We start from the raw sequence: 27,497 nt of genomic DNA, 5'->3' as shown, positions 1-27,497 counted from the left end.
TGGAAGATACGAGGATGCTATCAACTGCACTTGTTAATAGTTCTTTTTTTAAAAAAGAGATTTGGTAGATGATGCAACACAGAGAATTGGATGCTCACTGACTGTTAGTAAATTGCTACAGCATTTATTAAGGGCAGTTTGACAGAACTTATCAAAAACCTTAAAATGTCTGTACACTTTGATCTATCAATTTTACTTCTAGGAATATAACCCCGTAAGCAAAAATGTGTGTGGAGACAGATGGTCACCTGCACATTATTTCCAGTGTCGCTCCCTAGTTTGGCCTCATCTGTGTTAACGTATAAGTCTCCCTGCCTGTTCCCTGCGATCCTTTCTTCATCCTGCAGCTGGTATGACCCTTGTGTGATGCGAACTTCATGGCCTTGCTCTCCTGCTTAGAATCCTTTGCTTACTCCCCTTGCCCTGGTGGCTTAAGAGATTTTGCACAATAACACTCCCTTTTTCAACCCCGCCTTTGACCCTTCTGCCCACTCTCCTGTTCCATCTCTTCCTCCGATTCCCGTTACTAATCTGTAAACTGCAGCGCGTGGCCTGCATCTCTCTGTTCTCAGTGATTTATTTCCTTCGAAGTCCCAGTTGCACTACTGAGTAGCATCGTTGTTGGCTCAGCTGTATTATCTCACTCAGAATAATTTCTACTAATTCTTGGCCACATATGTTCCTTCTAATCAGCAATAGAATTAAAGTGAAAGTGAGTTGAATATCTAACCTAACCGTAATTTCTTGTGACGTGATTTCTACATCTGTGTAAAGATATTTTGGTTCTGAGTAAAAGAAATCTCAAATCCTGGCCAGACTTCAAGAGAAATTTATCTCACGTAATAGGAGGCGTTCAGTGGCTCAGTTTGGGCCTCAAGGGCCTCGTTCTCTCTAGCCCTCTTCTCAGCCAGCCACTGCATCGGCCTCATCCTGACAGTCCCAGGATAAATGCTCGTAGCAATTGAGGCAACCAACACACTGAACTCGCAGCAAGAGGAAACTGGCTTTTCTTTCCCAGAAGCCCAAGTAAGCCTCTCTTTGCCTCTGTTTGGACCAAATTGTCCTTGCCTGGGCACCCCTGAGTCAGCCACTGGCAGAGGGGATGCAGGTACCCTGCCTTTCCTAGATGATCATCTGTAAGGAGAATGAATGCTGGGAAGTCACGCAGTATCCACCACAATTTCCCTTTTACCAAAAGGAAGAACTTGCAGTAACAAGGAAATTTCCCGTTAAGGGAAAACATTTCTCACTGTTCTGCTTTTTGAAATGTATTCCCTTCCTAAGATGAGGTAAAAGAAGCCTAAGAATTCTTCTGTGCACTTAACCATGGAACCTACCCCCCCCCTTTTTTTCTTCTTCCAGATCCAGACATTTAACGTAGACGCACCATGCCAGACCGTGGAAGATTTAACGAATGGGGTTGTGATGGCCCAGGTTCTTCAGAAGATGTAAGAATCAGTTGCTTTATCTTTTTGTGCATGTTCTTGTACATGGATATTTATTAGATTGAAAACAGGGACCAAAAATAAAGTCCACGTGTTGCACATGGACTGAGAACCCCGCGCAGCCAGGTGTTCAGGCAGAGGCTGACCAGCTGCAAGGTCAGTTGGGGCCGCGGTAACAGTGTAGCAAGGGCTTCAGCAGAATGATGCGTTCCTGTGTTTTCTATCTAAGTGTGGCAGATGTTTCCATGCTGATGTCCTGATTTGGCCATTATAGGAGAATCTCAGAGGACCACTCTCTCTTTGCTTAGGAGTTTGGGCAAAGGTCTTATCAGCAAGGCCTTCCGTGACCACCCCTGTGTCAATAAACCACAGCCGTTCCCCTGAGCTCTGTGTCCCTTTAAAGTGTGCCTTTCAGAAGTAGGTGACACCATCTCATATACATGTATTTTGCTTGTTTATTTGTTATCTGCTGTTCCCGCCACCCCCCTGTAGACAAACACACACACACACACACACACAGTATAAGCTCCTGTAGCGGCAGGGAATTTGTCATGCTCACCACTGTATCCTAGCACCTAAGGCAGTACCTGGCTTTGGGGAGAGCTGGATGAAAATGCCCTTCTTTGTAGCTCCAAAATGGGCAGACATCGGCACTTCTCTCGGTTCAATCTGCATCTTGGGCGCTCTCTTTACTGACTGACTAAAAGAATGAAATATTTGTTTGGGACATAAAAAGCAAGCTTGATTCTTTCCTAGCTAAGTACTTTGAAAGCATAATAATTGTAAAAAAAAATGATATTGTACGGTTGTCTTCAACTTTTGACCTAGGACTTTTTCAAATAAAGGTTTACCTGTGAATTTAAGATGTCATTAGGTTTGATGTGACTGGGGGGAGACTTTTGTCTTTTGAAGCCCCGGGCACTCGTCAGCCTGATGACTTTAAAAAATCCGCGTACGACTCACTGCGATACCCTGAATCTGTGTTGAGTATCAATAATGTCTTCAAACATGCGTTGCAGTGAGCTATGTAGAGCTCCCCATCTCAGGAGCATCTCAAGGGCCTGCATTTCAGAGAACCTGCCGGCCTTTCCCATTGAGGTTCATGCTGGGAAAGTACAGCTTGCTGTCTCTCTGCCATTCCTTGTGTGGTACATCCCTCCAGCTCGACAGGGCTGGCTGGGAACCTGACCTGCCCAGCCCTGCTAGAGCACTCTTGGAAGAGTGGTCTTGTGGTATGCGTGGTCACCTTTGAGTGGTGCCCTAATGACGCTGAGATTTGAGTGGTCTAGAACGTTCCTCTGCAGTTCTTACTAACAGTAATTTGTGGGTAAATGGGCCCAGCGATGTGAGCTTTCCAGGTATGTTGTCAATGAATGGATTTCCTGCTCAGGTTCATTTGGGTAGGATTTCTATCAATCGTAGAAACCAGAAGAAAGACTGTAAGTATGTATTATCTTGCCAGATCATGAACATAACATACATTGTGTTCTGCAAAGTGGTTTTTCTAATTTGTCAGCCTTGTGGCATGTTTCTCATCAGTGTTTACTTTTTTACCTTTGTTTTTTCCAAAATGCTTTCCTTTTTTCCCTTTTGTTGTGTAACAGGCAGAAAAGCATAGTGAAAAAAGTGAAGAATTTGTGTGTCTGTATGTGTATATTGTGTGTATGCACATGCGTGTTTACACACATCCGTGTGAGCACCACCTAGACTGAAACCTATAACATTTCTAGGCCCCAGGTGGTTCCCCTCCCTAATCAGTGCACTTGGCCCAGAGACAGCCATGATTCTGACTTCACATCATTCATTCCCATATATGGAATCACACAGTGCACACTCTTCTGTGTCGGACTTCTTTCACTCAGCATGATGACTGCGAGATTCATTCCTATTATGTATTGTCTATTTTAAATAATTCTATAATACAGCTTCACAGAAGCTTCCTCCTTTGTCAGTTTGATATTTATTGTTTTTGTTTTGTTTTTAATGGAGGTACTGGGGACTGAACCCAGAATCTCCGGCATGCTAAGCTAAGCAGGAGCTATACCGCACCCCTCTGATATTTATTGAATGGCTACTTTGTGTCCAGCACTGGTGATACAAGATTGAGCCACAGCCCACAGGGTAATTCTGTTCCAAGAGTTTATTACCTGGGGAAAACAGATTTTAAATAACCACGGAAACAAAATTGCTACTAACAGGCAAACTACAGAGAAAGTCGCGAAAATTTCTAAGTCAGCAGTTGACTCTACAGGGCTGGCGTTCAGAACGGAGTCCAAACGACAGATGCTAACTTGAGTATCTCTTAATTGAAGCCATAAGTGTGGATTAAATCACTCAGGAAAGAATATGGGGTAAGAAGAAAAAAATGTGCAGCCTGCGCCTTGAAGAACTTTGACATTCAGTTGTCGCTTAAAATGTCTACCAGCAGAGGGACCAGAGGTCTGAGGAAGCTGGGAGAGTGTGGTGCCAAGAAGTGGATATTACTGGAAATAGCAAGTCTTGTCATTTTGTCTGAGCTGATGAGTGGAAACCTGTATCTTTTTGTAGTTTTAGTAGAAATGTAGTCAAATATAAATAGATCTAGGCAGCTTATTTACTGTAATTTATGTCTCGTTCTCTAGTCTTTTAAGTCATTTCGTGTTCCTCTGCTTTCCAGCTTCCAGCATTTTGCTGTCTTCTCTCTTTCTGTCTGTCCATGTAGGTTCATGTCTGTCTGTTTTTTGTTTTTAATTAATAGACTTTGGTATTTTTAGAGCAGTTTTAGGTTCACAGCAAAATTGAATGGAAAAAAGTTTCAGTACAGGATGATGGAAAAGTTCTGGCTGGAGGTGGATGGTGGTGACTGTTGCAAATAGTATGAATGACTCAGTGCCACTGAACTGGATGCTTAAAAATGGCTTAAATGATTATTTTATGTATAAAAAAAGTATTTAAAAGTTGAATGAAAAGTAAGGCAAGTTCCCACATGCTCCCTGCCCCACCCCACACAGAGCCTCCCCGCTGTCAACATCGCCCACCAGAGAGGTGCCTTGTTACCCCTGATGAACCTGTGTTGGTACAAGATAGTCAGCCCATTAGAGCTCACTTTGTGTTGTACATTCTATGGGTCTAGACAAGTGCATCCTTCATTATAGTATCACACAGAATAGTTTCTGCCCTGAAAATCGCAGGCTCCACCTAGTCACCCCCACCCATCCCCGCAGGCACCGATCTTTTTACTGTCTCCACAGTTTTGCCTTTTCAAGAATGTCATGAGTTGGAATCACACAGGGTGTAGCCTTTCCAGACTGGCTTTTTTTAACTTAGCAATACTCATTTGAGGTTTCTCCATGTCTTTTCATGGTTCGACAGCTCATTTCTCTTCAGCGCTTCCCCCCTGCTTTTTTTAACAGCTTGAGTGAGATGAAATTGATGTACAATAAATTGCTCATTTTTTCGAGTGTAGAATTTGATCATTTTTTCACCCTTCGGGATTCCCAGGAAACTAGCAAGATAATGAACGTATCGATCACTTCAAAGTTTCCTCAGTCCGTCCTTCCAGCCACCCCATTCCCATCCCCAGGGCAACTGCGGACTAGCTTTCTGTTTCTATGGATTAATTTGCATTTTACAGAAATGTATGTAAAAGGACTCACAGTCCATTCTGTTTTCTGAGGGAGAGGATGTGGCTTCTTTCAGGCGGCATAATTATTTGGAGATCCATTCACATTGTTGCCTGTGTTAGTATAGTTCCTACCCATTCCATTGTGTGGCTGCGCCCCAGTCCACGCCTCCATTCATCGGCTGCTGAACATCTGGGCTATCTGGGCTGCTGGCTATTGCAGATAAAGCTGCTGTGGACCTCAGTTTACACATCTTTGTATGGAAACATGCTTTCATTTCTCTTGGGCAAAATTCCTATGGGAGGTATATGTTTAATATTTAAAAAAACTGCCGGACTGTTTCCAAAGTGGTGTATCATGTGTATTTCCGCAAGCAGTGCGTCAGTGTTCTAGTTGTCAGTGTCGCAGCCTCACCCACACTTGCTAAGGTTGGTCTTTTTAATTTTAGTGGCTGCCTAGTGGTACATCATCGTGGATTTTACTTGTATTTCTGATGATGACTAGTGATGCTGACATCTTTTCTGGTATTTGCCATACACATATATATATATATATACGTCTTCTTTGGTGATTTGTTTGCTGTAATCTTTTGCCAATTTTTTAATCGGATTGTTTGTCTTACTGAATTTGGAGTACTTTATATATTCCAAATACAAGTCCTTTCTCCAGATGTATGTTTTAAAATATTTTCTCCCAGCCTTTGGCTTCCCTTTTTGTTTTCTGAACAGTGTCTTTGCAGAGCAAAAGTTTTAAACTTTTAATTATTATTAAATAGTTTTTATTTAATAATAATTTTTTTTTTTTAGTTCGTGTGGGTTTTTTTTTTTTTAATTGTATTAAGAAATCGTTACCAAACCCAGGCTCACTAAGATTTTCTCCTGTGTCTTCCTCTAGAAGTTGTATGGTTCAGTGCTTAGATTTAGGGCTGTGGTGTATTTTGAGTTACTTTTTGTATAAGATATAAGGATCTTTTTTTTTTTCTTCACTTTTATTGAAAAGATTTCCTTTCCTGTATTTTCAGGACTTTGATTATGTTGACCTGCCTAACGACTGGACAGACATCATCCATGGATGATTAAATTCTTGTTCATTTAAATAATTTTTAATAATAGTTCAGTCACCAAAAACACTTCAGATGTAATGTATTCTCTTACATCTGTTCATCAACAAATACAAAGTGAAACCTGTTTTTTGGTAAGGGGCAGGGAAGCTTAGGTCTTTAGGGGACAGTGACTGTGCATATTATCTAAACTCAAATTTATACAATTTTCTTTCCTATTTTCTGCTTCTTGATTTGAAGAAAATTAGCAGTAGACTCTAAAAATGGTTACAGAGCAGCACGCGCTGTGGCGAGCACAGCGTGTCCGACGTGGGACAGCAGGAGTTGGAGCTGACCGTTCATGCTGCAGGGCCCGTGATTCTCAGGACCCTGTGGGACAGCCAGCACCATGCCCCGACGACTTGGGCTCTGAACGAAGCCCGTCCTCCCCTTCAGCACTGCTCCTGCAGGCTTCTGGGTGGCGGCTGTTTTTCCTCCCATCCGCGTCTTGTACCACTTAGCACAGAGGCTGCATCCTCCCCCGACCCAGACCTCCTTGTTTGGGGTCTTATGACCCCGCCTACCGCCTCTCCTTGTGGTTGTCTTCCCCTTTAATTTCTCAGCAGCTTTGGATCCCAGCTTTCTGCCGCTCTCTCCACGACTGCCCTCGTCCAAACTCCCGGTAATTTGCGTGTGGACGTGGGTGGACTGCACACCCGTACCTCTCTATTCTTCGAACTCCTCTCTTGTGATCTTACCTTCTACCCAGTTTCAGCCACTCGTTCCCATGGTCACACTCAGTGCCTTTTGACGACCAGTAAGACCTGACCCTCCATCGTCTCAGTCTCCCTTGTTCCACTGTCCGAAGTCTGCTTCCTGTCTGTCCATCTCACTCCCTCTGGCTCCATGCCCCCAGTCATTCCTCAGTTCCCTCGTGTCCCTCACCTTCACCTTTCTTTCCTCTAACTCAGCCGAAATTCCATGACCAGTCATAATCATACCCTCCTGTACATTTTTACCTCCTTTGCCCCTTTCTTATTTCTTTGTTACTTTTTTGGCAGAACCACAGCTTGATTAAATCTAATATCCCAGCAGTTCTGCTCCTCGCCTTTGCGGCTGAGTGAAGCTGGCGAACACAAACGTGCTGGTGGATCTCACTGTCAATTTCCCACCGAGTCTGTGGTCTGACCTGTACTTGCCCGGCCTCTCCCCTCACTCCCCCTCCTCGATGACTGTCTCACATTTGTCTCTGTTCAGACCCTCATCTGATTACCTTCCAAGGCAGGTTACATCCTGCTTCCGAGAAGGGTGGGACCCATCCCTGGCCTTTGTGTCCCCCCCGCAACCCCTGCCGGCATCAGTTTGAGCTGCAGGTTGGGAGGAGGGGTCCTAACTTGAAGTCATGCGTGTAGCTGACTTCTCATGACCCCGTCTATCGGTCATTGTTACAGTCTCCTCCCTGTGCAGTGCGGTCTCGAGTTCCTCTCTTAAAGCCACTTCAGTCGGGGTGTTTCCCACCATTACACTCCAGCTGCACTCAGCCGGGCACCAGTTATCTACATGGTGTTGATCCTCACCGCCCGTTCTCAGGGCTCATCCGGACAGGCAGCGGCATCCAGGGCACAGATGCTCATCTGCCTGCTTCCTTGTAACCCCTGTTAAAGCCTGGCTTCCAGGACGCTGCACCTTCCTGGTTTTCCCTAGTCTCCCTGGATGCTCTGCATTTCCTCTGCTGGTTTCCCTCTTCTGTGCCCCACCCCCAGTGCTTCAGGACCCGGCCTTGCCCCCACTCCTCTTTTCTGTTTGCGTTCACCCCCTGGATGATTTCATCTTGTCTCACAGGGTGAACATCATCTGTATCCTAATGACTCAGATTTTCATCTCCAGCGCGAATCTTCCCTCTGACGTCCAGACTGTCTCACTGTCTGCTCAGCATCTCCTGTTGGGTCTAAAAGACATCTCCCAGTTGTCACATCTAAAACTAAACCGTCTTCCACCCAGAACCCACTCAGCCTCAAGTCTCCATTTCATTTGTCAACATTTCTGGTCTTCAGCTGCTCAGACCTTAAAACCGCCTTTCTTTTTGCCGCCATCTCACATCCAACCTGTCAGGAAATCCTGATGGCTACACTTTAAAAATCTATCTAAATCTAGCCTTTGGACCCAACGTCCAGAATACAGAAAAACAGAGGACAGGGAATAAGTGAAACCAAGTCATGAGGCAGTCATCAGGCTAATTCACAAAGCTGACCTGGCCTCTTCTGCCAGTGATATCAGGAGGGAAGAAGAAGGGGGTGGACTGTTCTAGACTGAAGAGCGCAGAGAGGCAGACACTGGCCAGACCCGTCGCATGGTTCTTCGAGGAAGTCCTGCCACGCACAGCCGCGTGGATGCCCTGGGGGACGTCGTGCCAAGTGAGACAGCCAGTCACAGGACAGGCACTCCCCGGCTCCACTTCTGTGAGGCGGCTCAGGTGGTCAGACTCGTGGAAACAGAGTGGGGTGGTGGCTGCCAGGGGCTGGCATTTGAGGGAGATGGGCAGTTGCCGTTCGATTCAGCTGTATGAGGTCAGTAAGCTCTCGGGCTGTTGTGCAGCCCTGTGCCTGGAGTTACGGGGCTTATTCGGGGTCTTGAACACCTGCTGAGAGGGCAGAGCTCATGTAGAGGGTTCTTACCGCAGTTTCAAAAACAAAAACAAATGTAATGTGTGCATCTTCTTAGATCTTGTTTGAACAAAGACCTTTTGTGGATGTGATGGAGGAAGTTTGAATATAGAGAATCAGATAGTATTTTGAGGGTGATTCTATATTATATTAGGTGTAGTATCAGAACTCTGCTTAGTAAGGCACAAGAAAGTGTCTTACTTATTAGAGACATATAGTGGAATTTTTAGGAGTGAACAAGTTTTATGATAACAGTTACTACCTTTACCTCCTGTCACTGGTCTGGCCACCGTCAGCTCTTGCCCATGTCTTGTTAATTTCCTGACTAGTGTCAGTGTTTCCACAGTTGCCTTCCCACAGTGTAATGTGAACCCAGCAGCCAGAGTGATTTTATTTCAGTAAGTTATGTTTTCTGCTTAGAACCTGCATTGGTGCCCCGTCTCACAGGGTGGAAGCCAAGTCCTCACGGCAGTGTATATGAGCCCGCACGACCTGACCACTTGGTACCATTCTGACCTTACGTGCTAGTGTTCTTTCCCACGCCGGCTCCTCCTCTTCCTCACGCATCTCCTGCCCTGGGGATTTTTCACAGCCTGTCCCTCTGCCTCGAATGTTCTGCCTCGAGTGTTCCGCAGTCAGAGACCCACATACCACCCTTCTTCCCCGCCAGTCCTCAGGGGTACTTGTCCATTTCTCAGTATACCCTCCCTTGACCGCCTATTTAATACTGCCACCACCTTACAGTCCAGATCTAACATTCTAAATGTTAGTCAAATAAATGAGTATGGAATTAGAAATTTTAACCCTGAAACGGAAAGAAAGCAACTTTTATCTTCTTTTATCCTTTATCTCCAAGAAGATTGACCACTCTCTCATTTTCCAGCAGTTTCCCTGATACCAACTAGGTGATGTTCCGACACCAGCTTCCTGAGTGAGCTCACACCCCACAGGCTAAGGTCAAAGTCCTTCAGTTCTGACACTACCCAGAGCTGGGGCAGGCTCAGCAGTTAAGACCCCAGTCCCACAAGGCTGCCCCCACTTCATATGCCACGTGAACGTGGGGTCCTCAGTGCGCCCACACTTCTGCCCATTCAGCTGCAAATTCAGGGGTTCTCAAGAACCCCTCAGGTCTGATATTTGGGAGAATTGATACAAAACTCAGGGAAGTGCTATATTTATGATTACCATTTTATTATAAAAGATCAAACTCAGGAACAGCCGAGTGAAAGAGAGATGCAGGGCAAGATTTGGAGTTGGGGGCAGCTTAGAGCCTCTGTACTCTCTCTGGGTACCCCACCCTCCCAGCACCCTTCGGGGCGATGTGCTCCCCCACCAGGAAGCTCCTGAGCCTCTTGTCTAGGGGTTTTATTTGGGGTTTCATTACATAGGCGTGATTGAAATGGTTAGCCCTGTACTTGAACTCAGTCTCTAGTCCCTTCCTGAAGGTCAGTGGGGGTGGGGCTGCAAGTTCCTCTGGACCAGCCCCATCCTGGAGCTGTCTAGGGGTCCCACAGCACGTCACCTCGTTAGCATAAGCTTGGGTGTGGCTGGAAAGGGCGCACAATGAATTACAAAAGACACCCCCATCGCTCAGGAAATTCTCAGGGTTTTAGGAGCTCGGTGCCAGGAACCAGGGACAAAGGCCAAACACATATGTTGTTTTACCACAGTGTGTGGATATTGATTGAAAGAGCGAGTTCAGAAGCAGTAAACTGTGGCTCTAAGTGCCAGCAGTTTTTACTTTCAAAGTTGAAAAAAGAGGGAAAAAAAGTAGATGAGACCAAAGGAGCCGGAATGAAGGCCAAGCTGCGGACAGTGGTGGATGCCTCTTAAGTGACACCTCCCTTTTCATTTACAGGACCTGATTGCCCGTCCTTGGTTTACAGCCTGTCCCTTCTGTGCCTTGATTGCTCATTTTGACACAGTAGAGGCTGAGCATAATTTGGTTTATTTTGTTGTCCTTTATGGATGTGAAATATAATTATTATCACTAGCTCTCCAGAATACATGTGATGGCAGGGGACCAAAATGATCTTTTTAGGTAATTAAAAGAGCATTAGACAATAGACCTAAGAATCAACATATCAATAAAAAAATACCATATTAAGAAATTGAATCAAAACACAGTGTTTGAACCCCATCTTAGTTTGAGGGAGTTCAATAAGAGCATTATGATGCTTAAATAATTTTAGCATTAGAAATAAGATTTAATTTTTTGGTTTCTGTGGAGGCAGTTGACTGCAGGAAGACAAAGTATTTCTGGAAATTAACAGGCTTTTCCTTCAGCTTAAGCTCTGATGGGTACGTAAGTTACAGCCAAACAGATGTGTCACTGGAAAAGTCTAAGGAAGTGCCTTTGTATGTTTTGTGTGTCGACTGGAAAAAAATGCACAACCAGAAAGTTGAGAGTGAGTTTTATTCGGCGGCCATTGCTGAGGACTTAAGCCCAGGATGACAGCCTTTCAGGTCGCTCCAAGAGATTGCTCCCAAGAGACAGGGAAGAAGCATTTTGCCAGTTTTTGCAAAATAGACCAGGTAGTTGGACATCAAAAGATTACTGTTAATTAAAGAAAGTCAGATATCCCAAGTTAAGGAATTTCGTGCTTTTCTATGTATGGGAAGGTGCAAACCTCGGGGCTCATTGACATCATTCCTTTGATCTGCACCTTAGCTGTCCAGGGCTGGTGTCCTGTTCTTTCCCATCCTGAGCCCCCTCAGGGGGCACCGTTGGGGGTGGCTGCAGAGGCCAGGTTGCCTGCTGGTCTCCATCCTGAGTTCCCTCCCGCTCACTGTGGGGTGGGGGGATGGGGGACTCAAGACCTGATGGCCGAGGCATCCTTTGCTTACTGATACAGCAGGCAGTGTATTTCATTCACATGTTTTTTAGTTTGTGTTTTTTTTCTTAGCAGGAGTCAGCACATAGTAAGAAGCTAAAGATAGTTTCTTACTCATGAAGAACACGCCCAGTAAGATTATCTGTTGTTATTTACATATCTGTGCAGGACTGTGATCTGTTAAGATTTGGGAAAAAAATCACCTCTATGCTGTATGTTCCTAGCCTGAGAACGTCAGTCAAGGGTTACTTAGAAAACATTGCTGAAATTATAAACTATATTAGATCTGGCTAAATGCCTGCGTACTGGGCCGAAGTTCATTACTAGGCAAAGTCAAGCTGAATGTGAGGAGGCTGTCGACTACTATTCTTGCTGTGTTCCACCCAAGCAGTCGACTGTGCAGACTGAAAAAAAAGCGCAACGTGAGAGTTGTGAGTTAAGTGAGGACTGTCGCCCAGGAGGCAGCCTGTCGGACAGCTCTGAGGAGCGGCCCTGAAGAGGTGGAGGAGGTCAGTACACGTGTGATTCTGGTGAAGTGAGGGGTCGTGCAGTCAAGCACACGTTCTGGCAGAGGCTGCTGCTGGTCACGAGGAGCAGGTGTCCCCGTTAATGATTTTAGTGTTTTTCTAGGTATGAGGAGATGCAAGAATCTGGGCCCATAAAATCTTCTCTTGAAAATATCTGACTCTCTGAAGGTCTGTTCTGCCAGTTTTTCACAGAACGCCTTGTTCCTGGTCTCCTGCCCGATCGCCTTTCCTTTCAGGGTGCTCTGAAGGTCAGCGAGGGCAGTGACCAGTGACTTCATCCTTGTGGAACCAGATGGCCGGCGTCCATTTTTCGGTGGCAGTTGGAAGCTTATTCAGTAAAAGTGCTATCACTTTCCAGATGTACTGTGGCTCACGGGTATTCATGGGAACCTGCCACGTTGGGCGCGAGGTGCTGGGCAGACGGCCACGAGTGAGCCCAGGTGCCTGCCCTCTTGAGCAAAGAGTGTCGTGAGCACGTTGGTCTCGGCTCCCTGGGACTGGTCTCTGAGCAGGAGGGAGAGAACTCGCCACAGGCCCTGAGTGATGTTCGCTGGGATCAGTTTTGTGTTGACCTCTACTGATTCGTTCAACAAAAATGACTATACCGTCTACTCTACCACCCAAGTATGTGAACTTGGGGAAATTACTTAATTTCTGAGTCTGATATTTAGCAGTGACCTGGGGATCATAATGCGTCCCCTGCAGTGTCGCGGTGAGCGTGGAGTCCCCAGGCCCCTGGCTGGCGTGGTACTGGTGCTGTCCGTGGTCTTCCCTTCCCGGCTCAGACTAGCGCTGAGATTTGGATGCTGTCATCTTTTAAGGGATAAGCGAGCTGTGTCACAGTGCTTGGTTCGAAATACTGGATTCAGATTTTTCTGAGTTCTTTGATTCATGAGAGGTATGGCTCTAAGTTGTAAGTGAAATATCCCGTGATCTTGGGGGAGTATAAAATTTCTTAGACATTGTAAAGAGTCCTTTTTTTTTTTAAAATAAGTTAAGGGGTTTTCCAGTGAAATGTAAGCATCTCTTAGCTGTGTGGCCCTGAATTGCCACTTAGCACCAAACTCACACATCGCACCACTTAATGAGTCTTTTGGTTGGAAAGACTATTACTTGATGGGCAATGATTAAGATTTTTATATTATAGCTTTTTAGATTACTCAAGTATTAAAAATATGGGCTATTTTCTACTTTCTGAGTTATTTTTATGAGAATTCTTTAGTATCTTAGTAGAATTCACTTCAATTATTTTTCTTTGCATGATGTATTTTTATGAGAGGTTTTAAGCAAAGAAGACTTCTGGGGTGTTGTCTGCCCCAGTTTACAGCGGTCACTTTCTGTGAAAGCCCTGACAGGTGTAGTCATCCTTCCCCCTGAAGTTGTGTGTCTCGCTTGTGGCTCTGTCCTTTTAGTCACGTGTGGTTGGACCAGGGATGAAAAACAGACTCTAGCTGGATCATTTGGACTTTCCTAAGCATTTAGAATAGGAATTGAGTGACGGTCTGGTCTTTACAATTGTCTTCTTGAACTGGACTGGTGAAAACCTGAAACAGGTCTGCAGCTCTCTTCAACATTGTATGAAGAAGCAAAAAAAAAGTTGGTCCTCAGAGAGAGAGCCTGTAGGTGGGCGGAAACACAGATGAAAGTCAGAGAGGACGGTCTGCATCTTAACGGCTTTCCGGGTCCGCACTCCGGCTGCCTTTCACAGCACGCCAGACCCCGGCCATCGTCTGGCAAGTTTCCCCTATTTTGCACAAATGTGCTCAGGGTAGTTTCTCTTACTTAATAACAAAAGAACCTCCACTAAAGAAGCCAGATTACGCTTAAAATGAATATAGGTGGGTGTAAATACCTACGTGCTGAAGAATGAAGCTACGTCCTTACACTAGGCACAAATGAATCATAACCTAAGTTTAAAACGAAAGCTGTGAAAATCTTAGAAGAAACCGTAGGAGTAAGTTTTCCTGACCTCAGATTAGGCAAATGCTTCTTAGATACAACACTGAGAGCAAAAGAGAGAGAAATGGAACTTTTTCAAAACTCGGGACCACTGTGCTGCAAATTATGCCATCAAGAAAGTGAAAGGTAGGACCTAATGAAACTGCAAGCTTCTGCCCAGCAAAGGAAACCATAAGCAAAACAAAACGACAGGCTACGGCACGGGAGAAAAGTTCTGCAAGTGAAACCGACAAAGGCTTGATCTCCAGAATATATAAGCAGCTCATACGACTTAATAAGAAACAACCAAACAACCCAATCCAAAAATGGGCAAAAGACCTAAACAAGCAGTTCTCCAAGGAAGACATACAAATGATCAATAGGCACGTGAAAAAATGCTCAGTATCACTAATTATCAGAGAATGCAAATCAAAACTACAATGAGGTATCACCTTACACCAGTCAGAATGGCCATCATTCAAAAATCCACAAATGACAAATGCTGGAGAGGCTGTGGAGGAAAGGGACCCCTCCTACACTGCTGGTGGGAATGCAGTTTGGTGCAGCCACTGTGGAAAACAGTATGGAGATTCCTCAAAAGACTAGGAATAGACTTACCGTATGACCCAGGAATCCCGCTCCTGGGCATATATCCAGAAGGAACCCTACTTCAACATGACACCTGCACCCCAATGTTCATAGCAGCACTATTGACAATAGCCAAGACATGGAAACAGCCTAAATGTCCCTCAACAGATGACTGGATAAAGAAGTGGTATATTTATACAATGGAATACTGTTCAGCCACAAACACCAACAGCATAATGCCATTTGCAGCAACATGGGTGTTCCTGGAGAATGTCATTTTAAGTGAAGTAAGCCAGAAAGAGAAAGAAAAATACCATATGAGATTGCTCATATGTGGAATCTGAAAAAAAAAAAAAGGAACATAAATACTAAACAGAAACAGACTCACAGACATGAAATACAAACTTGTGGTTGCCAAGGGAGAGAGGGGTGGGAAGGGACAGACTGGGATTTCAAAATGTAGAATAGATAGACAAGATTATACTGTATAGCACAGGGAAATATACACAAGATCTTGTGGTAGCTTGCAGTGAAAGAGAATGTGACAATGAATATATATATGTTCATGTATAACTGAAAAATTGTGCTCTACACTGGAATTTGACACAACGTTGTAAAATGACTCTAACTCAATAAAAAATGTTTAAAAAAAAGTGAAAAGTGGACTCACAGAATGAGAGAAATCATTTACACATCTTGTGTCTGGTGAGGGGCTTTTATCCTGAATATTAAAACAAACGACTGTCAGCTCAATATTAAAAAGGCAGCCGAGTTGTCGAACAAGCAGAGATTCTGAATGGACTTCTCCAAAGAGGATATACAAGTGGCCAATAAGCACAAAAAAGATGTTCAAACACAAATCAAAACCACAGTGGGATAGTAGCTCACGTCCACTAGGACGGGTATCACCAAAAAGAGAGAGAATAACAAATGTTGGCAAGGCTGTGGAGAAATTGGAAGAGATGTGTCGCTGGCGGGAATGTAAATGGTACAGCTGTTGGAAACCAGTTCGGTCACGCTTCAGGTGTTAAACAGAGACTTATTCGGGGACCTGGGCACTCCCCTCCTAGGCATATACCTGCATGGAACATGTGCATCCATTGATGAACAGATCAACAAAACATAGTCCCTCTGTAAATGGAATATTATTGAGCTGCAAAAAGAACTGAAGTGACGGCATGAGCTACGACGTGGATGAGCCTTAAAAACATGCCCAGTGAAGGAAGCCCAGCAGTTAAGACCACACAGTGTATGATTTCACATGTTTGAAATGTGCAGAATAGCAAACCCATAAAGACAGAGAGGAGATAGCAATTCCTAGGGGCCAGCGAGAGGGCGCAACGGGCAGTGATGCCAGGGGTACAGGGTTTCTTTTCGGAACGATTGAAGGTTCTAAAGGTAGATTGTATCCATGTGAATATGCTGAAATCCATTGCATTCTGTACACTACACGGGTGAGTTGTGTGGTATGTGAATTATTTCTCAATTTAAAAATTTTAAAGTAGAGAGAGAGACAATAAAGATGCTGTATTAACTCCGATACAGACTTCAAAAATAATCCTGATAGACTTCTACGGAGTCTAAGTTGTAGCTTTTTTTCATAAACATTTATGCCTAAATAAATACATTTATCTTTCTGTAATAAGATTTAAAAATTCTATGTAGCATGTTACTTCATTGAAAGATAATTTGAACAAAATTCAGTACTGATTGTATTTATCAGTTTGACAGTCTAAGTTGAAATGTAGATTTTTTTTTCCTATTGTATTTCTCTCATTACCATTGCATTTTGTTTGTTTGTTTGTGTTTTGAGTGAATGGGGACATCGTCGTGTTAAGGAAGATCATTGGACTTAGCGCTGTGCTAGAGCAGGACGAGCCTAGGTGTTCGATCTGTGGTCTTGAACAAATAACTTCATTTCTAAGAGCATCGGGTTCAAGAACTTTTGAAAGTGATTGTCATGCCAGGCTAAAGCTTCTTTTTTTTTTTTTTTTCTTTCTAGTGTTTATAGAAGTTTTGGAGGTTTTCCTAAGAAAAATAAGCCCAAGTATATTTAGTTTCTATCCTTGTTTCGGTTCGTTTGTCCACAGCAAGTTTATCTTAGGTTTTAGCCTGCTGCAGACAGAAACGGTGCCCAGCTACCTTTGTCTGCTGCCTAGTGTTATCGAGAAAACAGGTTCTCTGTTTGTATTATTTAAAGAAGTTGAAATTTTAGTAGCATTATCGGTGACCTATGGAATATTCGGTGATGTAAGTCATTGAAATATTAACTGAAAAACTTATTTTAACCTCCTTCCTAATATATTTCTTTTGCCTATATGAGACAATTGTCAATGATTTTAACTGTTTTTAGATATTAGTGTGGTATCCACTAACTATGTTAATTCTAGGATACTGTGTAATTTTTTAACAAGTAGACTAGCTACATGTCATCACTTTTCACCTTTTAGCTTGTTTTTGATAAAGCTATTTTTAATGAGCTGATAACAGTTGATCTTACAGAAATCTGCTGTCATTGCACGTCTCATGTATTGAGTTTAGTGGCTGATGTGTGTCAGGTACGTTCTTACGTTGCTCTTAAGTGATGGTGCAGGATCAACGTCAGTTTCCTGTGTGTTTGTTTCTTTCGGTTTTACTTGAAAGCGACATGATCTCAATACATTCACTTTTTCTTATTTGCAGAGATCCTGCATATTTTGATGAAAATTGGCTAAACAGAATCAAAACTGAAGTAGGAGATAATTGGAGGCTAAAGGTACTTTCTTTTTTTTTTTTTTTTTTTGTCTGTTAGCTAATCTTTTAACCTGGGTGCATATAATAATGCTTGTTGACTTTTGCTCTGATGTGTACAGTGAGTTTTACAAAGTTGGAAGCCTTTGATGAAATCATCTAGAATTAAAGATTGGGGTTACCTAGAATTGCTCATCAATTTGTAGTCTAAGTCGGTAAAGCACAGTGACTGAGGGCATGGGCTCTACGGCCAGGTGCCTGTGTCCGCATCCCAGCTCGGCCACTGACGGTCCGTGGGAAGGTCCTTACCCTTTCTGTACCTGAGTTTCCCTGTTTCCGAAATGGGGATTGTGATCGGATCTACCTCACAGAAATAAATGAGTTAATATGTGTGATACGCTCAGCACAGCAGTGTTCATCGCTAGCGGTGTTACGAATAATGAGGAAATATTGATCGTTATTAACTGTGTCCAGAGCACTCAGAGAATGAATTGTTTTTATTTCCTTCCTAGTAGCCTTAAGTTTCAGTATTTCTCAAGCATCTTTGACCCAAACCCACAGGAAGAAATCTCGTTTATGCTGCAGCCTCCTACCCCGCTAAGTGTACGTGCAAACACAGTTGAACAGATCTGTAACCCAACTGTATGCAACAATGTCTTTATTTTATTTTTAAAGATGGAAGTTGCAGGCCATCTGTAAATTATTTTTTTGTAACTCTGTACTTTGAAACGATTATAGATTCACGGGGGGAGTGGGAAAAGAAACATACAGAGATGTCCTATGCACCTTTCCCCCAGTTTCTCCAGCGCTGATGTCTTGCGTGACTGTAACGGTGGCGTTGGTACAGGCCGCAGCGCGTTGAGAGTTCACCAGCTCACACACACATTGCTGTGTTGCTCTGTCAGCGTGCAGACTCGTGTCATGGCCCCCCCGGTGCAGGTGCGGCCTGCTGCGTCCCTGCACGGGCTCCCAGTGCCGCCTGGACACCGCGGACACTCACACCCCACCCTCACACGAAGCCCTGGCGGCCACAGGCTGCTTCTCCGTCTCCATGATTTTGTTGCATTCAGTTGATTTTTATGACCCAGCAATGCTCACAACTGGCAGTTTGGAAAACCCTGGAACCATTTCTTTTTGATAGACGTTGGCAGACTCAGAAATGCAGATGAGCGAGCATGTGAGCTCCCCGGACGTGTGAGGAGCTAAAGTTTGTCTTTATGTTTCCCCATAAAACTCCTGTTTGCCTAGCTGGTGGGCTTGCCAAGATATAACTCGTCCTCTTCACCAAGCTGGAGTGAATGGATGCTGTTCAGCAGCGCTGTTTTAATTCCTAAATAACCTTTCAAGAATCAGCAGTTAGAGAGATGGCTGTTTATGTCATAAAATGGTTAAAGTAACAGGACAAATTCATTTCTGTTGGCTGCTGCTTCGCCCAAGGGTCCCACCCCCGTGCACACCAGGCAACGTAAACACACAGCCGTCAGCGTCACAAGTGTGGAAACGCAGTGACGTAGTGAAGGGAACAGCTTGTCACGTTCTTAATATCTAGGACCGAAAACAGCAGTTCTGATATGCATTCCTGTTCTCTGTATTTTATTCTGTGTTGTATTTCTTCAATTTTAGGGTACTATTGATTAATGATAAGAGTTTTAGCTTTTTCGGTGGAAGATAAGCAACCATTTTAACTGATTTTTAAGACGCACTAAGTTAAAATGTTAAAATACGAAAAACTGAACATCCTAGAATCAAAGAAATTATAAATTTTCCATGTCTCCAGATTTACCAACATGTTAATTTTATTTGTGAGATTCTTTTTTTTCTAATACAAAGTTTTCAGTTTATTTTCTCCCTTACAAGTAAATGTGTCTTTGATTAACCATTGGATTCCACAGCTGTGCTTAAGCCTCTCTTGTTTGACAGCCACATGTCCTGCGGTCTGCTGTCCTAGGATGTCTTCAGCTACGAGCACTGGCTAGGGACAGCCAGGTGGACGATCAGCAGAATCATATTGTATATGTATCTAACTTAGCTCAAATTCAGCCGTATGAGTTGGGTCCAAAAAAAAAAAAAAGAAGGAAAAAAAACAAGTGTACAGCAGGAGGGGATAGCTCAGTGGTGGAGCGCATGCCTAGCATGCACAAGGTCCTGGGTTCAATCCCCAGTACCACCATTAAAAATAAGTAAATAAACCTAGTTAGCTCCTCCCACCAAAAAAAAAAAAAAACCCAAAGAACAAGTTTACGGCAAATATTGCAGGTGATTCTGCCTGTGATTTCACCCAGGTAGCATGGTCAGGGAACCCGTGCTGTGGAGTTGAGTGAGTGCTGGGCCCTCACCCTGCCTTGTTACTGAGATGCTCCGCATAGCACAAGTGTCTTGCGATGCTGAGCATTATACCAACACTTAAAGATATAGTGGTATTCTTTTAACTATATGGCTCCTAAATATTTACTTTGGTGCTCAGCTGAAGACACACACTCTTTTCTGACAGTGGAGGAATTTGGAGACATTCCTTCATAGGTGACAGTCTGTTCTGTAAGTTGCTTTAAGGGATTTCCAAGGGTAACAACAAGTTTATACTGGATAGCACAGGGAACTATATTCAGTATCTTGTAGTAACTTATGGTTAAAAAGAATATGAAAATGAATATATGTACGTTCCTGTATGACTGAAGCATTGTGCTGTACACCAGTAATTGACAAACATTGTAAACTGACTTTGCTTCAATAAAAATATATTTTAAAAAAAGATTTCTAAGGGTAATTTTGACTATAATGCTTGCTTAGTGCTCTAACTTTAGAACTTAACCTCTATATAAGATACAACTCTGCTTTTCTAGGGAAAACAGCACTGAACTCAAGTCTTCAGTAAGGATGACACATTTTTCCCCTCCCTGCAGAAAATCTACATAATTTAATCTTACGGTTGAATCTCGTTTAATTACTCTCCAATTTTTGTCAATGTGATCATAAGACTGAAATTTTAACATAATTGGAAACTTAATTTGTTTTATAAATCTCTTAGATCAAATAAATTAAGCCGTTGTTAGTCCTTTTTTATGAGAGTAATTCAAATATACTGTTGAATATTACTTCTTATGTTTACCTTATGATTATCAAGAATGATTCGTTGGTTCAGAAATTTTTTAGGCTTAACTGTATGTTCATCTGTGGTCACCTTTTACCCAGTTGTTTTCTCTCTCTTTGAACAGATAAGCAATTTAAAGAAAATTTTAAAGGGAATCCTGGATTACAATCATGAGGTAAGGACTCTTTCTCATTCTGCTTGGAAGTGTTACTGTAGGACAGTTTAATTTTACAGTGTTTTACAGTAGTTTCAAGTAAAGGAAAAAATCACCTCAAAATTAATAATCAGTCTTACCTTCCATTGTAGTTTCTAGGATATTGATTCAAAAAACCAGCTATTAGGTGCTTGCTAGATAATTAATCTTTTTCACTGTCATATGGGTAGTTTGTGGATGGTTACTCACTTGTGTTAAACTTGCCTTTCTGCTGTCTATTAACTCTCTCCTTTCTTCCCTTCCTTGTGAAGGTGGTTTAGAGTCCACGCATTCTTATGAACAAGTCCCTTGCCTACCTCCACTTTATTCCTTGGCAAACCCCCATCGCTAAATTAACTCAGTTTATCCTCTGAGTCTGCATCACAATAGGCAAGACACCGCTGAGGGGAAAAATCAGGCCCTGGAACTCATTTAAGCTTCATAAACACAGAGAGCACGTGGACACAGGCAGCCTAGAACACCTGTGTCGTTTCCTTACTGCTCCTTCCCCACACGCTCACCTGCCTCTAAACCTACCCCTGTGCTTACGTTGTCTGTCTTCGTCGTCTCAGTAGGTGGCCCAGCCATCCACACTGCTGTTCAAGTCCAAAACCCACAGCCCATCCTACAGCCCTTCCTTCTTTTGATGTCATCAGCAAGACCTATTAGTTAAACCTGCAAAATACAGCTTTCTCCGTCTCCGCTGCCACCACCCGCTACCAGGCCGCCGCTGGGTTTGCTTAGGAGTAGCCATCTGACTGGTGGCCCTGGTCTCACTCCATCCCCTCTGCAGTCTCTTCTCCCCTCTCAAGCCAGGGTGATTTTTTTAAATGAAAATTTGGTTACGTCACTCTCCCCCTCAGAGTCATCTTCCATGGCTTCCCGCTGCGTTGAGAATCAGATGCTTACTTCCTACTGTGAGCCACCAGATACTGCTCCTCTCAGCCCCTGTCTCACCTCCCCCCCATAACACTGCAGCCACTTTCAATCTGCTTTTGTGCTTTCAGCATCTTCTTTTTTCACTGTCAGGTTGTCAGACAGAAACCTACCCTTTTGTGTGCATATGTCATTTCATTGGGGCCAGTTTTCCCAACAAGGAATCCTCCATTCTCCTTACTAACATAGGTGCCTTGTTATCAGCATTTCGGAGTCGGATGGCGTGCAGGTGGCCAGGGGGATCTTACCGGTGTGGGCGCGCACCTGTGTTTAATCTCTGTTCCTCCGGGTGCCCTGGGTCAGACCTCCCGGGCTCTGCTTCCCCAGAGTGTGCACATCCGGTCTCTCCAGGGGAGGTGGAGGGCTCGGTCGCATCAGCTTCTTTGCTCAGTGCACACACACCACGTCCCAGGTTAGGGACTAAGTTGCTGTGACTCAACATAGTTATAGTTTACGTACAGGAGCGTGAATAGAAATGGGCAGTGCGAATGACATTACAGCTCTGCCCTCAGATTGAAGGAGCAGCTTTCTGGTGCTGACAAACATCTCTGCCTAGTATTTTATCCGGTCGTATAGATGTAAACGCAGTTCTCATCTGCTTTTCTCTGTCCAGATTTTGGGGCAGCAGATTAACGACTTCACCCTCCCCGACGTGAACCTCCTCGGGGAGCACGCCGACGCCGCAGAGCTCGGGAGGATGCTTCAGCTCATCCTGGGCTGTGCCGTGAACTGTGAGCAGAAGCAAGGTAATTCCCTACAAGTCAGCCTGTGCCTGTCAGGTGACTAAGGAGAGCGACATGCGTGGTGTATTTCAGATGTAAATCACAAGTACGGATAACAACCTCACCTTAAGACCGTCCTCAGAGAATGCCGTTTTTCTATGATTTTTGCTAGTAATCTGTTTTCAAGCTTAGAAGAGTTTCACAAGTAGAATTAATTTGCTTGTGATGATATGCTTCCTTTTTCTACAAGACGACATCATTCTTTGAGTAGATTATTTTTAACTGCACCGAATGTGATGATATTTACTGTTAATTAGACAGTCCAGCCAAATTAATTAATAATTAATAATAATGATCGATTCCGCTGTGGGAACTTAAGATTAGGTATTTTAAGTTACAAGTCTGAAGGGTTTATTTCATAAACATTTACTGAATTCCTGCCTCATGCTGGGGCTTGGAACACAGTGTCAGACAAAACAGATACGGTACCTGCCCTCATGGAACTGTAGTTGAGAGGGGTGAGGGGGTGGGAGGAATAAATAATGCCTCTCATAACTGGCCTGAGAAGGGGGGAGTGCTGGGACGGTGAAACGTGATGGGGGACCGTGTAGGCTTGGGTCAGGGACGGTGTCCGGGCAAAGATGAGGAGGACAATGGGTTAAGAGTAATCAGAGCAGTAGAAACTGAGTGTCAGAAAGACTTGGGCCACCTGTGAGGTGCTGAAAAGAACCCACAGCTGTAAGCAGAGACCAGTGAGGAAGGGACCAAAGGCGACCAAGCAGAGTGGTAGGTGGGGGCTGTTCTAAAAGACAAGGACACTTTCACCGTGATTTACGTGACCTTGGAAGAAGATGGATTTCTTCCTAAGCCCAAAGGTATTTTTCTTGTTCCTCCTATTCCATCCTTGCTAATGCAAGGCAGATTCTGATTAGCCTTTTGGGTGTTCTGGTGATGAGTTTAATAATAGTCAGCCTCGTTTCCTGAAGCTGTGACCAGTTTTACTGGTCTTTGATTCAGGAATTTTTTCTAACAATGCATTTACTTCTCTCTATCCTCATTCCTTTTAAGATTTTAGCATACTGTAGTCTATAGTAAAATTTAGCTTGTTCATTCTGTGTAACTCAGGAATTAAAATAGAGAATTTGCTACATTTGTATTGTTTGTATATTACTGAACTATCTAAAAGTTACTTGTGAAAGATTAGAAGATTGGTGTAAGTATGAAGGTTTAAGACACATTAAATGTCTAAGTAGATGCATTGATTTGAAAAGGTGGATGAAAAATTATTACTAAATTATTAAATTTATTATTAAATTATTATTATATTATTCAGTGGAGTTTATTGAATTCAGATAAGGACTTCTGAATGTATTCTGTTAGGGAGTCCTCAGCTGTTGGAAGTCTATAGCTGTTAAGACTTGGCCGATTACTTACTACAGGGTATGAACAGGAAAAGTCAAGGCTGTCATCGACAAGCATAGTCCAGTGGAAAAGCAATCATAATATTTGTTGAGATTCTCACACAGACCAAGTATTCTGTATTGCACCTAGATTGAGTTTTTCCCTCAAAATTATATAAATGGTGGAAACTTTGCACAGGATTGTAACGTCTCCCTTGTCCAGGGGGCAGGCTCTGCTCTCAGGAACACAGCTGAGAGCCAAGAATCAAATGAAATGAACTTCTGAGTCACTGCCCATGGTGACACAGATGTAAGGCTTACCGAGTGGCCGTGCCGTCTGCCACCTGACGTGGACTAGGCAGACACCCAGCCTGTTTCCTCTGCAGAGTGAGGGCACCACACCTGATCGTCACGCGGAGTCGGTGAAGCCGCGTGTATTTCTTTGTAATTCACAAGGCACCGCACAGACAGGGCATTCTGTTTAGAGGATGTTTTTTTTCAGTTCCTAGAAGTGAGGAGTAATTGCTCAGCACGTTGGCTCAGTCTACATTTATCTTGGTTATCTGATGTCTCAAATTGGGACAGAGAAATGGTGATGAATTGGAAAAAGCAAAGATTAGTGAAAACAGACTAATGATAATATTTACTGAGTGTCTCCCTTCTGCCTGGTAACAAAAACCACTTTTTACAGGTGGGAAAATTAAACCTTATAGGTATTATTTGACTTGCCCAGGAGTTCTTGCTTGGGAGAGGCTAGGTGGGAATGAAAATCTGTGTCTCTTCCACATTATAACTTAATACTCTCAGTACTAAACCAAGCTATACATTCTGGACCCATAGGCTAAGTTTTCAGGATAAACTCCCTGACATCACACACCTCATTCTCCAGCATGGCCTCAGTAATCATACACACTTGTATTTTGGACTTTTAAGATTTAAATTTTTTTTATTTTTCAAAACTTGTACATTAACGGGGTTCTCATCCTCATTTTATCATCTGGCATTTTACGGTGTTCGCGGGGAAGGGCCTTGACGTGGCAACACCGCTTCTTAACTAACGCTTCCCCTCACACCTGACTAACCCCGACCTCCCTGTCCGCCGTCACCTCCTTCACGTCCACCGGGCTGCCATCAGTCTCCCTCCCGTGACCAGGCCGCTGCCTGTCCTCTCCATGTCCACGGTCCTCCATTCTGATCCCAGCTCCGCCAGCTCCTCTGTAGCCTTTGAATTCTGTGTCTGGCACCCCTGCATCCCAGCACACACAGATGCCCCTCACTAACAAAGCAAAGCAAACAGAAAGTTGAGTTCAGACTAAAGGAATTCTTTTTTTTTTTTGACCAGATAGTGGTTAAGTGACGATGCGTTCCTGCTTTTGGCCTGAGACCCATGCCTGTGATTTAAGTGTGTTGTGTCTTATTGTCTGTGTCACCGCACGTTTGGTTGGGTACCAGTAGCTGGAAGACAGTACTTCCTTAAAAACTAAAAGCTTTGACATTAACAACCGGAATGTCATAATTTAATAGGGCTGTCAAAATTCTCTCTCTCTTTTTTTTTTTTTTTAAAGAATTTACCTATCAAGCAAGAGATTACAGTTTGGCACTCCAAATACCTGAGTCTCTTCCCAAAAGGTCACTGTAACAATTTCACAGTTAGACTCTTTCATGTAAAACTAGAGTGCTGAGACAAGGTTTTGGTGTTTTTTGGGGGTGTAGAGTGGGGAGAGGCTGGTTGAGGCTTTCCTAATGACTTGACTTGTTTAAATGTTGCTCATTAAACTATATTTACCATATTTGTTGAAATCCAAGCTGCCTATCAATCTTTTACGCCTCATGCCACTTTTTTCATCCATTGTTGGATTTGAAAATAATGTAAACCCCTTCCCGGGTGTTTTAGTTGGGAAGAAAATATTTTTTTCAACTCTGTCCCCACTGAGTGGCTGAGGATCCTTCCCCTTTGGGGCAGGGGTGAAGGTAGGATGGATGCAGTTGGTGCTTTAGCTTATTAGAGACACAGGTTGTTATTTTTTAAGCCCGGGGTTATACAATAAGTATTTTATCTCTATTTTAAATTCATCGCAGTTCTTTGTCCTAAGCAGCTCTCAGGGTCACTAAGGGTTTTTTTTTTCCATTACAGAAGATGTTAAGGAAGGAATTATACACAATTCAATGCTTTGATGTCTCATAAGAACAAAACACAGACTTCAAAATTGTTTTAGCGTGTAACAGAGAATAATGTGAAAGATTTTTTGATTTTAGAAACAGGAATAGAGTCCTTTCCATGCTGGCTTTAGGCTCCACCGTTTCCTTGTTTTGCATTCCTGAGACCCGCCATTCCCATGACCTTTAGCTGTAGCCTCAACTTTCCGTGTGTAGAGTGGGTGGGAGGAGGCACTTATTTTAAGGGAAGATGAGTTCTGTGATGTTCAGCCTTTACTTTACCTCTGAACCCTATCTGAGGAATCGGAGGAAGAATCAACACACAGGAAACTACTGACAAGAGTTCGCGATGCCTTAGCTGCCCCCCCCCCCAACTGCCGTTACCCTGAACGGTGACATCCCAGGTTGTTCTTGTTTGCAGAGTACATCCAGGCCATTATGATGATGGAGGAGTCCGTTCAGCACGTTGTCATGACAGCCATTCAGGAGGTACGTTGGACCCTTGTGCTTACGGGGTGCGCGACCTTAAAGCAGCAAACATGAGTTTAAGGAACCGAAGTCAAGATTTTAAAAAGCGATTCTCCTACTTAGTTTTTGAGAATTTTTTTCCTTACACCTGTGATATAGCTTGTCTCATTTTTCGCTTTGGTTTTTTTGTTTTGTTTTTTTTTTGGCGGGGGTGTAATTAGGTTTGTTTATTACTATTATTACTTTTTTAATGGAGGTGCTGGGGATTGAACTCAGGACCTTGTGCATGCTAAGCATACACTCTACCACTGAGCTGTACCCTCCCACCCCTCATTTTTATTTAATGTTAAACATTTATCTTACAGGTATGGATATTTGGTAACTAGTCCTAATCTTTAAAAATGCCCTAATGAATTAGGAGCAGTAGACTAACTCCTAAAGCCATGACAAATAATATCTGTGTTAAACCCAGCAGTCTCTCTCACATTTAGGTTTTGATTTCTTTTTGAGGGGGAGGGGTAATGAAGTTCATTTATTTTCAATAGAGGGCCTGGGGGTGGAAGCCAGGACCTTGTGCGTGCCAGGCATGTGCTCTGCCACTGAGCTATACCTTCCCCCCAGGTACTGATTTCTTGTTTGGCAGAAAATGAGTCTTCAACTCCAATCACACCCAAAGCAGTTTCTAAATGAATATTTATTTGAAACTGTAGGAGGGGAAAAACGTTTTTCCCCTCCATCCTTCCAAGCTGTGAGCTGGGACCGCCATAGAAAACACAGATTAACAAGAGAAAAAACATACACATTTATTTAAGTTTTACACGACACAGGAGCCTTCGTAAAGAAATAAAGACCAAAGAAGTGTTTAAACCCGAGTGTTTCATTGCGAGGTTTGATGAAGAGTGGAGTTACATGGGAAAGTGTGATGGGGCAAGAAAGAGTTTGAGCTCGGTGTCATCCCCAGGGAAGCAGCCAGTCCTTCCCCGTTTGTTCAGATTCCTTCCACATCCCTCTGACTTTGGAGATAAGGCCGCTCCTTTCCTCTGAGCACAGTGAGGTGCCTCTCTCATGAGGGTCTTAAGACCTGCTTCAGAGGAACGTCAGAAAAATCTTTCCTAACCTGCTCTGGCACAAATCCCTTCAGCCTGAAACACGCAGTATGCCAAGGAG

General features: G+C 43.6%; 1 protein-coding gene across 2 annotated transcripts in view; it reads left to right on the top strand.

The window, feature by feature from the left end:
• HOOK3 (hook microtubule tethering protein 3) overlaps positions 1-27,497 on the top strand; it is a 93,718-nt gene that overhangs the window by 5,767 nt on the left and 60,454 nt on the right. For both annotated transcript variants that reach the window (XR_012064347.1, XM_072950155.1), the window contains exons 2-6: positions 1,363-1,448; positions 17,319-17,391; positions 20,579-20,629; positions 22,197-22,329; positions 26,284-26,351. Coding sequence is in view for 1 of the 2 variants with exons in the window: in XM_072950155.1 (XP_072806256.1) it covers positions 1,363-1,448; positions 17,319-17,391; positions 20,579-20,629; positions 22,197-22,329; positions 26,284-26,351 (411 nt within the window). In the remaining variant the exon portion in view is untranslated. The remainder of the gene's footprint in view (positions 1-1,362; positions 1,449-17,318; positions 17,392-20,578; positions 20,630-22,196; positions 22,330-26,283; positions 26,352-27,497) is intronic.

This window comes from Vicugna pacos, chromosome 26, assembly GCF_048564905.1.
Source record: "Vicugna pacos chromosome 26, VicPac4, whole genome shotgun sequence".
NCBI classification, from domain to species: Eukaryota; Metazoa; Chordata; class Mammalia; order Artiodactyla; family Camelidae; genus Vicugna; species Vicugna pacos.
Note: the sequence above shows the minus strand (reverse complement) of the source record. Positions and strands in the feature narration are given on the sequence as shown.